At 33.0% G+C, this 14,178-nt stretch overlaps 2 protein-coding genes across 5 annotated transcripts in view; one reads left to right on the top strand and one right to left on the bottom strand.

Moving 5' to 3' along the window:
- Nucleotides 1–271: 271 nt before the first annotated feature.
- On the bottom strand, nt 272–2,924 carry LOC136035104 (uncharacterized). Its single transcript, XM_065716685.1, has 2 exons — nt 2,796–2,924; nt 272–1,039 (listed from the first exon to the last, which is right to left on the bottom strand). Exon 2 carries the CDS (start codon nt 906–908, stop codon nt 348–350), a length of 561 nt encoding a protein of 186 aa, XP_065572757.1. The 5' UTR covers nt 909–1,039; nt 2,796–2,924; the 3' UTR covers nt 272–347.
- A 3,461-nt stretch (nt 2,925–6,385) lies between these two features.
- Nucleotides 6,386–14,178, top strand: part of LOC136034856 (purine nucleoside phosphorylase-like) — a 33,505-nt gene continuing 25,712 nt past the window's right edge. Inside the window, exon 1 of one of the 4 annotated variants that reach the window (XM_065716325.1) lies at nt 6,386–6,510. In XM_065716325.1, the coding sequence (XP_065572397.1) occupies nt 6,488–6,510 (23 nt within the window). In that variant the 5' untranslated portion in view covers nt 6,386–6,487. Of the gene's footprint in view, nt 6,511–10,934; nt 11,060–12,000; nt 12,147–12,862; nt 12,882–14,178 lie in introns of those variants that run through there. The other 3 variants (XM_065716326.1, XM_065716327.1, XM_065716328.1) reach the window with 3 other exon arrangements.

Here is a 14,178-nt window from a genome sequence, read left to right as displayed (position 1 = left end):
TATATTAAAATTGTCTCCTCTTTACTTTGTTTTTCTCCATCTCCCTAAGAAATAGGAGTCTAAACTAAAGCTATTATAAGAAATTTTGTTTAAAAAAATATTTATAGCCAGCAACTCTATTTCAAACACAGCCATAAAATGTTGCAACTATTTTCTCAAATTACATTTTATTTTTGTACTAGAATAATTATTCTTCATTATTTATATTGATGGCCTATTTATAATTTTTTTGACCTACTAACCATTTTTTTAACATAGTACAATGCTTAAATTAAATCGAAAACTAAAAAGCTTTATTTTATTTGTCTATAAAACTGATTAAATATACGTCAAAATACACTATCTGATTAAATATACTTCTTAATTGTTTGTAAAATATCTAGTTGACAATCCAACATCAAATCATCTGGTACTTTTTTTAAATGAGGCAAGAGTGACTGTAAAAAATATTTGTCTGGATCATGCTGATCCAAGTTGCTATCTGTATTATTTTTTTTGCAACCTCTTTGCTTGAAATAATCTGTCAGAATTTTATTCAAGTCACTTGAATCTGCAGACACAGTCCTTTTTCTTTTTGAAGTTCCTGGTAGTGGGGTTGTGGCATTCTGATGAAAAGATGAAGCACTTGATTCATTTGCCATAAAAGTCTCTTTCCTTGGTGTAATAAAATCAAACACTCCATCAATATTCACTACTCCATCACTATTTTGAAGGCTGGTTTCTGCAGACTGTGAAAATTCTGACTCTTGATTATCTGCAGACTGTAAAAATGTTGAATCATGACTATCAGCAAAAATGGTGGTGGTGTAGTCCAGTGGATTCTCACTAGTAATACCATTTTCATGCTGAACAGTATTTCCTGTAGTTTTTCTGCTTCTCTCCACAATATGGCTATGAAGGAAGTTCATTTTTTCAACAAGTTTTCGCTCTTCTGGCTTTAAGCTTGAATCAGCACTAGAGCCACTGGGAGCTTTTCCTTTTTTCTTCAGACGGACATAGCAATCCCTCAAATTACCCCATTTTTTCACAAGCTCAGTAACTGGAAAAACAACAATAATTACTATGTTTAGCAATTTTAGACATGCTCTTTTTACAGCAAATTCAACTGGGACCTACATAGCTATTCCCTATAAACAATATTTTGTAGATAGAAAGGGTAAATGAAATGTGAAAGAAAGATCCTTTAAACCAACTTAAGCTTGTTGTCACTTCAACAACATTAAAAATTTGTAACTTTCTTATATCAATACTATTCATTGATTCTGAGTTAAAGTACTTGTAGCAAGAAAATTATTGTCTTTGATGCACTCAACTCATATATTTCTGTTTTTATTTCTTAGCACTATGTTTAGTAATAGATTTGTAAAGTATAGTTATTCTGTTTTTTTTTTGTTTTTTTTATAAAGTTTTCAGCTAAAAATGGTGTAACTGTTCAGTCTTCAAATGTTCAAAGTTACTTTGTTTTGAAACTGAAGGAACACAATTGCTGAAAATTAGTTTCAATAGAGTATAAAATCTGAGTGAGTAAAATAGTATGTGGGATAATGACTTAAGTTGACTTGTAATATATTATTTGAGTTTCTTTACAAAAAAGACAAAAAGCAGATATGAAATCATTCACATCCCTTAAAGGCTCTTTGCCATAAAGTTACACATCTCTATATGCCCTATATGTTTTACCAAATCCTCATTTATAAACTTCTTCACAGTATAAATACAAAACAAGATGCCAACAGTACATGGAACAACATAAGAAAAAGACATTGCTCAACATATATGCAAATAGGGAGACTAATAGGGGAATTAATCATCACAGTTTTGAAATTATAAGCAATGACCTCCTTTGATTTGAAAGCTTTGTTAATAATAAAGATAATCTAACAGTGTCATTCAATCTCTTTTGCTACATGGTTTACTAATGACAATGTAAAATATATAGCCAATGGCATGGACTATATATGAAACTTTAGTGATTGTTTTGACTTGCATTGTTTATTGTAGGCTACTTATTTCCAACAGTATTGCCATTTTCAGAAAAAAATCAACAGACTTTCATGTACAGCCTGGCTATTTTGATAGGCTATATTATAGCTAGATAGCTCAAATTGAAGAATATCAGGTGAAAGGAGACTAGGCTAGGATGCAAGGTAGGCTACTATTCTAGATCCAGAGTTCCATAGGAGGAAACAGTCTATAAGCCTAATACTGAAAGCAGTAGGCTACCACTAGATTCCTTATTTTATGTTCTCTTTATGTATCACATTTGTGTTTTTGACAACGCACCTTACCCTCCTCTTAAATATGGGCTACCAGATTTAGCCCTCAGTAGCCAACCTAAAAAAATACCAAATTACTGAATAATGATTAGGTTCTTAAATATAAAACATATCATGTATTTTATCAATCAGATTATGATGTTTCTAGCATTATTAACCGCATTTTAACCATTTTAGCCTAGCCTATCTTAAATTCTTTATTTTTTATGATCTTAAATTCTTTCCACATTAAAGAATAATTTCAACAATGGGTCTAATTATGAACAGGCCTAGAAAAAGATTACTTCCAAAAGAGTTTCAATTATTATAACAGATACAGTTGGCTAGGGTAAAATACCAGTAGGCTAGGCTAATTTTGTTTCAAATATTTGAAAAAAACAACAACAGAAAAATCAATTCTAATATATAATGCATTGCTAATTTTTTCAGCATTACTTACAGACTACTAGTAAGTGAAATAACAATATTTAGCAAAACATACCCTAGCCTACAAATCAAAAAAATGCCAAGAATACTCACCACTAATGTCTTTACCAACTGAAGCAAAGCTTTGGCTCAGACTTTCCCACGAATTCTGCTTCAATTGCCTATCCTTGAAACCAGGGTCCTTTGAGCTATATAAATATTTCCTAGCTTCTACAAATTCAATAATTTGGAACTTCTTCCGTTAAAGCTCTCGTATACGGTTACGGTTACGGTTACGTTAACGTAAGATCTTAGGAAGGATTATTGAGCCTTACGGATTCCAGTGTGAAGGGGATAACGGAACGCCAAAACTCAATGTGAAGGAACCTTTAAGGTGAAACTTTGGGGAATGCTAAACAAAATTGAAAGACGGTTTGTGCATCCAGTTTATCCTAAAGGTGTATCTGCAATAAATTACAAATGGCTGAAGGTATTTAGTTAAAACTTTGAAGACATGTTGTCGAGGGGGTTGTTGACATAAATGAAAAGAATCTAATTGATACTAATAAATTCAATCGGATATTTTAATTACTTAATCGAAGATGCGAAAAACAGGAGAAACATTTATATCTTTATCAGTAACAATACTTTAGCAATCCAAACTGGAAAAAAAAATAAAAATTTCTTAAAGAAGAAGTTTTTCAAAAGAAAGAGCCATCTTAAACTTAAGACGGGAGGGAAAAAGTACTGTGATAAATCAAACTCATAATTTCGGGAGGGCAACCGCTTCCCTTCTTCAGCGCTAGGAGGAAGACTCAAGAAAACTTGTTCACATTTTCAAAGACAATTCCTCAGGAACATTCTCTACATATGTAAAATTATGCATCCAAAGAGAAAGAAAGACAAATGCAAATAATTCGGTTTTGTGAATCCAAAACAATTCCCAACGAAAACCTTCCAACGCAGAAAACTTCCCTGCAAAAAATGTCCGTATGTTTCCAAATAACAAATACTATGTATAAACAATGGACAAATGACATAACTTACGCCCTTTGCTTAGAGGCTATGGGGGTTCTTGTCACCCGTAAAGGCATATCTATTGAACCTTTGATTTATGCTAAACCAAATGACTATCACAAAGTTCAATCGGGTGTCTTTGGGGGGAAAAGGTCGTTGGAAGAGGGTTAGTTGTCCTCTAATCTATTTGGTCACTAAAACTTTCAATTCCCGTTCGAATGGGCGCTCTCCCAGTCGTTCAGAATTCTTGGTTCGATGCGATCATCCCTGAAGGAACAGCAAATAACAATAAACAAAACGCATCCATGATCTTCCTTTGGCGAAAAAAATTCAAAATATTGTAGATAAGAGCTTCAAACCTCTCCAGTAGGTTTTTCTAATCATTTTGTAGTTGGGGAGGCGGGTAGACGCCCCTAAAGGTGCCTTTTAATGTCAAAACATCTTATCTCTCATTGAATCTTCAGATAAATACAGACTTAGATCTAAGGAAGGACTGGAGGAATAGAAATTGATATGTAATCCCTCCGGATTTCCAAGAATATTCTGGTCTACGCTGTTATCAAACAGTTCGTTGTAACGAACTGCAATAAGGAGTGACCCGGCTCAATAGTAACCGAAACTCTAAGAAATGATACATCAAAAGAATTGCAATTTTATGCTGATTTTAAATATATAAGTTTCATCAAGTTTAGTCTTACTCATCAAAAGTTACGAGCCTGAGAAAATTTGACTTATTTTAGAAAATAGGGGAGAAACTCCCTAAAAGTCAAAGAATCTTAACGAAAATTACACAATTAGATTCAGCGTATCAGTAAACACTACTGCAGAAGTTTCAAACTCCTACCGACAATAATATGGAATTTTGTATTTTTTCCCAGAAGACAGATCACGGATGCGTGTTTATTTGTTTTTTGTTTCTTTTTTCTTCTTATTTTTCCCAGGGGTGATCATATCGACCCAGTGGTCGACACAGTGGTCGAATGTCGCAAGAGGGCTCATTCTAACGGAAACTAAAAGTTCTAGTGCCCTTTTTAAGTGACTAAAAAATGAATAAAAATTTTGAGATAGCCATTTTGTTCAGAATAGTCGAAAAACCTAATAATTATGTCTTTCGGGACGACTTAATCCCCCACAGTCCCTGGGGGAGGGGCTGCAATTTACAAACTTTGATCATTGTTTACATATAGTAATGGTTATTGGGACGAGTACAGACGTTTTCAGGGGGACTTTTCCAAGTTAAGTGGGGAGGGAGGGGGGAGGGGTTATCCGGGATGATCTTTCCATGAAGGGATTTATCATGAGGAGAGAAAATTCCCACGAAGGAACCGCAGGATTTTCTAGCATTAAAAAAACAATGAGAAAATAAATAAAAAAAAGTTTTTTCAGGTGGAAGTGAGGAGCAGCATTAGAACCTAAAAAAAAAACAGAAATTATTACGTTTATAAGGGGGTTCGTCTCCTCCACAATACCTCACTCTTTACGCCAAAGTATTTTTAGTAATGTCGACTATCTATTCTACGGCCTCTGCGATTCAGGGGTCATTCTTAAAGAATTGGGACCAAATTGAAGCTTCGTAAAAAAAATTTAAAAAGGTCTAGTTGTCTTTTTAAGTAACCAAAGATTGGAGTGGGCCTCCACAACTAGGCCTCCTCCCCAACGCCTTTTTTTTATCAAAACCGTCCGATAAAAACTATGAGAAAGCCATTTAGCCAACAAAAATTAATATGCAAATCTTGTTTTAATTATTCATGTGCGGTGAGCCAAAATTAAAACATGCATTAATTAAAAAACATTCAGAAATTAAATAAAAAAACAAGTTTTTTAACTGCAAGTAAGAAGCGACATTAAAACTTAAAGCGGACAGAAATCATTCCGTATACGAAAGGGATTGTTCCCTCCTCAACTCCTCGCTCTTTACGCTAAAGTTTCTTATTGTTTTAAAAATAGAGTTGTGAGAAAGAGTCAAACTTTAGCGTAAAGAGCGAGGTGTTGAGGAGGGGACAACCCCTTTCATATACGGAATAATCTCTGTTCGTTTTAAGTTTTAATGTTGCTCCTTATTGCAGTTAAAAGACGTGTTTTTTTTTATTTACTTATAAAATTAAAGAGTAACATTAAAACACGAAATATGAAGAATTTATTACGTGTAGGAGGGAGGATTGCCCTCTCTTCGTCCCCCTCTTTGTCGTCGTAAAAACTTCGGCGGATACTCATTTGATCGGAATTTAGAGTCTTTACCCTTTCTATAAAAGTCGAAAGTGATTGGAGACAGCCCCTGTACTGGAACCTGTTTTTTTTTATATCTAGTCCTTTTGTTACCATTTAGGACATATGATCGACATTTTGAAATACCTATATAGTACTTTCCCTCTGGTAGCTCTGTTTTGCTTGTGGGGCAATTTTTTTCAGGGGGGGGTTATCCGTAGGGAATCTTCTGCGGGGTGAAATTTTACTGGGGAAATTTTTCTGCGATGGGGGATTGTTTGGGGAGGGAATTTCCCAGGGAGATTTTATTTACGGGGAAATACACCCGCGTAAGTGCTCCCGCTTTTTGGTTCCTAAGGTTTATCACTTTTTCTAACAATTTTGCATGGCTTTAGACTTTTAAAACGTATAGTCGAGTACCACATGGTAACGATCTCAAGATAGAAATCTTAACAGGCAAACAAGACAAGTTTTTTACGACTATATGTGCCCAAAACCTGTAAAAATGCATAGCCAAAAGGCACATTAGTTGAATTTTAGAATGCATTTGTAGCTTACTAGTAGTTTTGATTGAACTCTTTAGGATGAAAACCGTCGGATCTCAGTAGTAAGTGTTACTCATTTTTCACTTTACTTAGTAATTTTATGCTTAGTCATTAGTAATCAGTCATTTAGTCATATTACTTAGTCATTTAGTCGTTAATATTCGTTCATTTCACTATACTTTGTCGGTTTTAGTCAATATTGCTCAGTCAAATGTCACATTACTTTTTCATTTAGTCATTAAACAAATAATGTAGCAACGGCAAACAATCTATCAATGGCATTTTGGTAAAAAGGTATTTTTGAATAGGCTACCATTTTTCAACAAAGTTCAAATTTTTTCATTCCCCTTCCTCGATCAAAAAACTTTTAGGTTTTTTGTCTTCAGATTTCTCAAAAAGAGCACAGCTTTCATATCGGGAAAATTGTGACCTGAAATATACTTTCTGATATTTAAACAGAAATTATTTATAATGTAACTAAACTTCGACTAGGTCAATCGAGAGTATATGCATAGTTTCTGACGGTGCGTAAAATTGGAATTGCAAAATTGCGGTCAAAACAGTCAAAATTGGTCAAAATGAAGAATTGCGAATTTGGAAATTGCGAAAAAAAACCCACATATTCGGACTTAACCTCAGATGTAATAAGTTACCGGTCTATTTTTTTTTACCTTGCACCGTAATGACATAGCCAAAATAAACACATCATTTGTTTTGCTATTTAGCCTTATAATCACAACAATAAAACAAATAACAATAATGATAATAACAATAATAATAACGATGATAATAACAATTTATCCCTAACCTACATCAAACAACACTATGTGAAAGTCGTAGAGTAATTGAAAAAAAAGAAAAAAATGCACCAGAAACAAAACTAAAGATCAAGAAGATGAACATCAACTAATAAAACACCAGCAACAATTATAAAAAAAAATTAATTAAAAAGTAATTGAAAAAAATGCACCAGAAGCAAAACTAAAGATCAAGAAAATGAACATCAAATAATAAAACACCAGCAACAGTTATCTAAAAAAAAGGCTGTTAAAAAAGCGATGAGACTTAAGCGAAGCAGCCTTTACAAACTTTGTAAGTAACCTGAATAAAACGCATATCGTTTGTTTGTTTATCTTTTTACACAGAAAAAGCAAAAACAATAGTGTGGAATACAGAAGATAACAAAACGGAAAAAGAAACAACAGAAAACATAAATAACTGTAAACAAAAAAAAATCGATTAACCCTTCAAATAAATCAATTGAATTAAATTTAATAAATCAAATTTTTGTTTCTTTTGTGCGATTTAACCTAACACTATTAACGTATTAATTCAATTTCTCATAGGAATTTCTGACGGGAAGTTCTTTGGACGGTGTAAAGAGGGAGGCCTTGCTATGAATTTTGAGTAGCCAAATGAGTATTAAAAAGAATTTAACAGTTTATTTTTGGATTTTTAAAAGGAGGATTAAAATGGAGTGTGTAAAGATATTGTAAGGGTTTTGAGGGAATACTGGGAGGGTGGAGGATGATGTACAGTTGATTGAGAACAAGGTTTCAAAAAAAAAATATGTGTTTGTATTACTTAAGTATTTCCACTTGGAAAGGGGTACGCTTTGGCGGAAGGGAACCCTGCAAAACCGGGAATAGTATTTTTGTTGTTTGATAATTTATAGTAGCATACCTTGTTTTCATCAATTATCTTTGGCTACACAAAATAAAAAAAAAAAAAAATCAAAGAAATTTTAAGATCAGTGTAGATTACATTAAAGGTTGAAATTTTAGGTGAAAAAGATTACTATTTCACCGAGAGGAGAGGAAGTGGCACTTTTAAAAAAGAGTGACGCTTTGAGTAGATTGGGATAGAGGAGGAGAGTGAGTAGCTGTGTTGGCCTCAGGTTAATTGGTGCTGTAGGATATTGTCGGTAGTAGTAATAGTAATGATTATTCTATTTTTTGGTACTTGTGAAACATCCCGACCAGACTCAAGAGAAAACTGTTTTTCTCTCTCTAATCGGAGATAATTAGCTCTGGCTCAGTGAGATAAACTACTATGTAGGTAGAATTAAATATTTAATATATAGAACTGGCATTTTGGTTAGGTTAGGTATTTAATATAATTTGTTCTGGGAGGCATGCTTTGCATAATTCTATGTTTTAGTTTCCATAATTATGTTGCTAAAGTATTGTATTTTCATCATATTTTAGTAATATTTCATTATGATTAACCTAACTTTAATTCTTGAGTCTGGTCAGGATATTTAACAAGTGGCTATCTCTGACAAAGTATAGCAAAATAAACCAGCAAATCGAATTTTATGTTTCTTTTCAAGATATTTCGCTATAATGATCCTTTAAATTTTCACCGGCGCTTTTTAAACTCTAGGGCATCATAACCTCGTGAATTTTTATTTCCACCTTTTCGACAAACTATATTGACTCTCATAAACTCTGCCTGATGAATCGATTGCTCAATTCTACTTTCCCATGACTTATTCGATTATCAGTATGAATAAAATTTTTGGCCTTTCCGGACTTGTGCTAACCCACTTGGGGTAGCTGTTGAAAACCACCGCCTGTCAGGGCTATTCCTTACAAATTATCTTTTACAGCATCTTGGATGTCATAAAGAAATTCTTCCTGAAACTATTAATCATTAATAATTGACAAAGAAACCGAAATACACTTTCGTTTTCCCGTTCTCCTGCACAAACTTGAAATTAATGATTTTGTGATTATCATCGATTTATAATACGCCAAGAGAATCCAGTCTGTTTAAGTGCCATTATACAAGTAGGATTGTTTGACCATTTCAAGGGTTCAATAGATGGACGAAAAACCTGCAGGGTTTCACCTGAGGAGAAATAGGAAATATTCAACGGATAAAACCAGCAGCTAACATATCTAAATATGTAATACAATTTCTGTAATGGTCGTACATTTTTGTCGTGAACTAGTAAAGTAAACACTTGTGGTTATTCATTTCGGGACGCAAAATTAAAAAAAAAATTGATCCAACGATTATGATAATTCTGTGTTTTTTGAAATTTTATTTTATTAAATAACGGGGTTTTTTATCTTTACATATGCTTAATAAAGTGAATCTTTTTTCTCAAGTTATGTATTTATATTTTGTTAATAGATGAAAAGTTTTGGGAGACAGAGGAGTTCTAATGAAGATTTTGCCCTGGACGTAAGGGAGGCCAGAACCGCCATTGGGATATATCCAGACATTTAAAGTAGGATAAGGAGCGACTATAATAGCAATGAATATTATATTTCGATAGAGTGTCGGACGGGGGATAAAGTATACTCTTTTGTTGCTATTATAGTTAGTTCCAAAAACGAATCTTGGACTAAGATTATCCCAGTTTGTTTTTCAACTCTAAGTTTCTTCCTTCTCCCACTAAATTCTCCTTGAAGAGAATTTAATGTTAACTAAATTTAATGTTAATAATTTAATTGAAGAGAATCTCCCCTTTTCTTTTTTAGCTTTGAAAAAGAATTCTGCACCAACATTATTTTCTTATACTTTAAATTTCTTCTTCCTCCCCCCGAGTGCTCCCCCTTTTTTCTACTATAGCTAGTTTTGAAAAAGAATTCTGCACCAAGATTATTTTTTTACTTTAAATTTCTTCCTCCTCCTCCCAAGTGCTCTCCCTATTTTTTATAATGGCTAGTTGTGAAAAAAAAATCTTGCACCAAGATTACCCCAGATTTCTGGCAGTCCAAATTTCTTCCTCCTCCCCCCGAGTGCTCCCCCTTTTTTCTACTATAGCTAGTTTTGAAAAAGAATTCTGCACCAAGATTATTTTTTTACTTTAAATTTCTTCCTCCTCCTCCCAAGTGCTCTCCCTATTTTTTTATAATGGCTAGTTGTGAAAAAAAATCTTGCACAAAGATTACCCCAGATTTCTGGCAATCCAAATTTCTTCCTCCTCCCCCCGAGTGCTCCCCCTTTTTTCTACTATAGCTAGTTTTGAAAAAGAATTCTGCACCAAGATTTTTTATTTACTTTAAATTTCTTCCTCCTCCTCCCAAGTGCTCTCCCTATTTTTTATAATGGCTAGTTGTGAAAAAAAAATCTTGCACCAAGATTACCCCAGATTTCTGGCAATCCAAATTTCTTCCTCCTCCCCCGAGTGCTCCCCCTTAGTTCTACTATAGCTAGTTTTGAAAAAGAATTCTGCACCAAGATTATTTTTTTACTTTAAATTTCTTCCTCCTCCTCCCAAGTGCTCTCCCTATTTTTTATAATGGCTAGTTGTGAAAAAAAAATCTTGCACCAAGATCACCCCAGATTTCTGGCAATCCAAATTTCTTCCTCCTCCCCTAAGTTCATCTTCCCTAGTCTGCTTACTAATGTTACATCATGTCTCCTAATAATTTCGCATTGATCCTGTCTCGTAGAATGTGTCTTTGGATAACACATAATAACGGTATCAAGATAGGAACCTTAACAAGTAGACAAGACAAGTTTTTTACGGCCACATGTCCACAAAACCTGTAAAAATATAAAACCAAAAGTACATTAGTAGAATTTATATTACATTTGTAGTTTACTAGTAGTTTAGATTGAACTCTTTAGGATGAAAACTGACGAATTTCAATAGTAAGTATGAACTTTGGTAATTTTTTGCTCGCATAAGTAACCTAATAATTGATAGAATCACATCAAACATTATATAAATTATAGATTGTTTGATAACAATCTGTAAACAATCTAACAATTAATCAATATATAGATGTTTACCCCCCCTCCGGTGTTTACCCCTTGAAAAATACCAGTTCTAGGTGTCCCCCCCCCACTTAGAGTTTATACCCCCCCCCCCCCACGGAAAATACCCCTCGGTAAATATCCTCCCGGAACCCTTTCAAGTACGTAATAATTTCAGTTCGTTTTAAGTTTTGATGTTTATTTTTCGAAGTTTTGATGCATAAATTTCGAAATTAACTTTTCTATTTTTTCGTTTTCCTGTATAGTTTTAAATTTGATGTTTTTATAATTATTATCTTAGGCCAATAAAATCCAGTCGGTCAGGTCTTAAAGGCTATAAAACGTTGAAGAAAATGGGAATATGCAACACAGCTTCATTTGACAAGAACTAGGAATTTGTAAACAAACAGCATACATATATGAATATATAAGTCAATTTGATTGATTGATGAAAAAATTTGCTGTCTTCAATGGGTTGTTCACTTGAACCAGTCCACTACGACCATTGTTAGACATTAAATAAAAAAATAACTGAAAGTAAGGAGCAAAATTAAAACTTAAAACGAACAGAAAACATTACATATATGAGGGGGTTTAACAAAATTCAAACTTTAGCGTAAAGAGCGAGGTGTTGAGGAGGGGGCAATCCCCTCATATATATAGTAATTTCTGTTCGTTTTAGGTTTTAATGTTGTCCCTAACCTTTAGTTGAAAAACTTTTTTTTTTCATTTATTTTCTGATCGTTTGATCATTTCAAGGCTATAATACTGAAAAAATAAACACAGATATATTATACAATTTCAGTTGCAAGAAAAATATGGCAATAGTCAATCGATCACACAAGCAACTGACGCAACTAAGTATATAATACAATTTCAGTGATGGTCGAAACATTTTTGTCTTGAACTGGTAAAGTTAATTCATTGTACTAGTTGACTGTGAGCATTGTTAGAGGAAGTTTGTTTGCACATTGTTGAAATTGTAATTATAATTTTACTATATTCAATTTTTGTTATTTTGCTATTCCAAGTTTTATTATTTATTCCCTTTTCTACGTTTTTTCCTCTAGACTATTCTAAATCTGGCTCCTTCAATTTATTTTTTCTTATAAATATTTGTGTTTCTCAATATTCAACTATTCGTTATTTACGATTGAAGAAACAGCGAAAAATAAACTAACTTGATGCAACTGTTCTTTTCACCTAAGCCTGCTGAAACCAAAATTGATCGAGGGTCAAATTAGACTAAAAAAATTAGACTACTTTCCACAAAAAGAGAATTCTTCAAATAGTAAATATTAAAGATGAATCGTGAAATCTTATTCTATTAGAAAAAAACGAAATAAAAATTTAAAATAGTAGCAGCTAGAATTTCGTTTTCATTATTTACGTTCCGAAAATCGTCTCGAGTCAGATAGAAAAGTATATACAAAGATATTTCTTACAGGAAATAAAAATTATGGTGATAAATTCTATTAAGTTATTTCCTTGCCACGCGGAGGATCGTACCGGGGATCCTCTTTCCGTGAGACTCGGCCTCATCTACTGCATTCTCACAAGATATGTTCTAATTTGATTTTTATGGGATATTCCATTGACAAACTTTTGAAGATAAATTACAATGGCTGATTTGATTCTTTTTAGAAAGGGGGAGGAGGAGGAGATTTTGAGGGCTGCAGGGCAATGGAAACATTGGTAATTATTTCATTTGAAAAAGGTATTACATTAAATATGTAAAAATGTATTTGAATATTTCATTTTAGGATAAAATACAATATCTATTTCAGCATATTATTTCATAATTAAATATTATGTTGCCTTTCATTGCATTAAATTCCAATCTTTATTTTTCTGTTGCCCTATTAATCATTTGTATCTCTTTTGCATGTGATATTTTTGTGACACAGTTAATTTTTATTCTTCAAAGTCCCATTCTTGCTGATATTGTATATCAGTTATATAAGACACTGCACTTATTTTCTTATTATTTGCGATCCGGTTCGGTGTGATCTACCATACAGATATACTATCAATAGTACGAAGATACTACTTTTAGTACTTTCTTATTGAAATAGCACCTTTTGAATACCTTCTGTGAAAGTAATATTGTTTAATACTGTTTCGTTAAAGTAGTACTTTTTTGTGCTAAAATTATATTTAAATAACTTTGTAAGTCAACTACTTCATTTTGCATCCACTCTTAATCACACATTTATAATCGCATTATAATCACAATATAATCACATTATGATCACGCATTATAATCACATTTATAATCGGGGACATTTATAATCGCACAGTCTATTTAACAACCTCAGACCTGGCAGGAATTTTGAATGTATTTCTTAATGTGATATAATCAACTAGTTAAAAAATTTCAAAAAAAATGAGTGCAATAATAAACTTTGTAGAGTGTGTGCCAACTACTGTGCAACCCAGATCAAACAAAGTCAGACATCTTACCTCATACTTGATTATTAACTCATCATTAAGTTAATTTAGCATAAAGTTAGTCATGTTTCATTTTATTTAAATCAAAGCTCAATCTACATCATTTATGGGCAAAATGGACCCCTGGCCCCTCCTTTCAACACTCCTATTCACCCCATATCAACTTTTTATCAGCATTATATATTGTACATTAATTGAAGTGGAACATACACGAATTTTCAATATGTATGATTGGATGCATAAGCTGGGTCTAGGGCCCTTACAAACCATCCCTACCCGACACCAATATTTCAGCGGGAAACTTTAAATATTTAACCACCGATTGGTTTAAAATCTAGGAGGCAAGCATGTTGGATAAATGGGACATAAAAATGGGGATTTCATTACATCAGAGGTGATGTCTCTGACTATAGTACAAAAGGGCTCAAATCTTTTTAAAACTTATTGAGACAAGTAATTTGTTCTAAAAAAAACTTAATCAATGGATTTTTATCTACCGTCCGTTGCAAATCAGTTCCTAAATTCCTTTGAAATTGGTTAGGCAAGAAAAACCGCAGAAACAA

Source organism: Artemia franciscana, chromosome 13 (assembly GCF_032884065.1).
Source record: "Artemia franciscana chromosome 13, ASM3288406v1, whole genome shotgun sequence".
In the NCBI taxonomy this organism is placed as follows: domain Eukaryota; kingdom Metazoa; phylum Arthropoda; class Branchiopoda; order Anostraca; family Artemiidae; genus Artemia; species Artemia franciscana.
Note: the sequence above shows the minus strand (reverse complement) of the source record. Positions and strands in the feature narration are given on the sequence as shown.

Bases quoted from the DNA above. Each gene is read 5' to 3' on its own strand.
- LOC136035104 (XM_065716685.1), bottom strand. From the start codon at position 908: ATGAACTTCCTTCATAGCCATATTGTGGAGAGAAGCAGAAAAACTACA.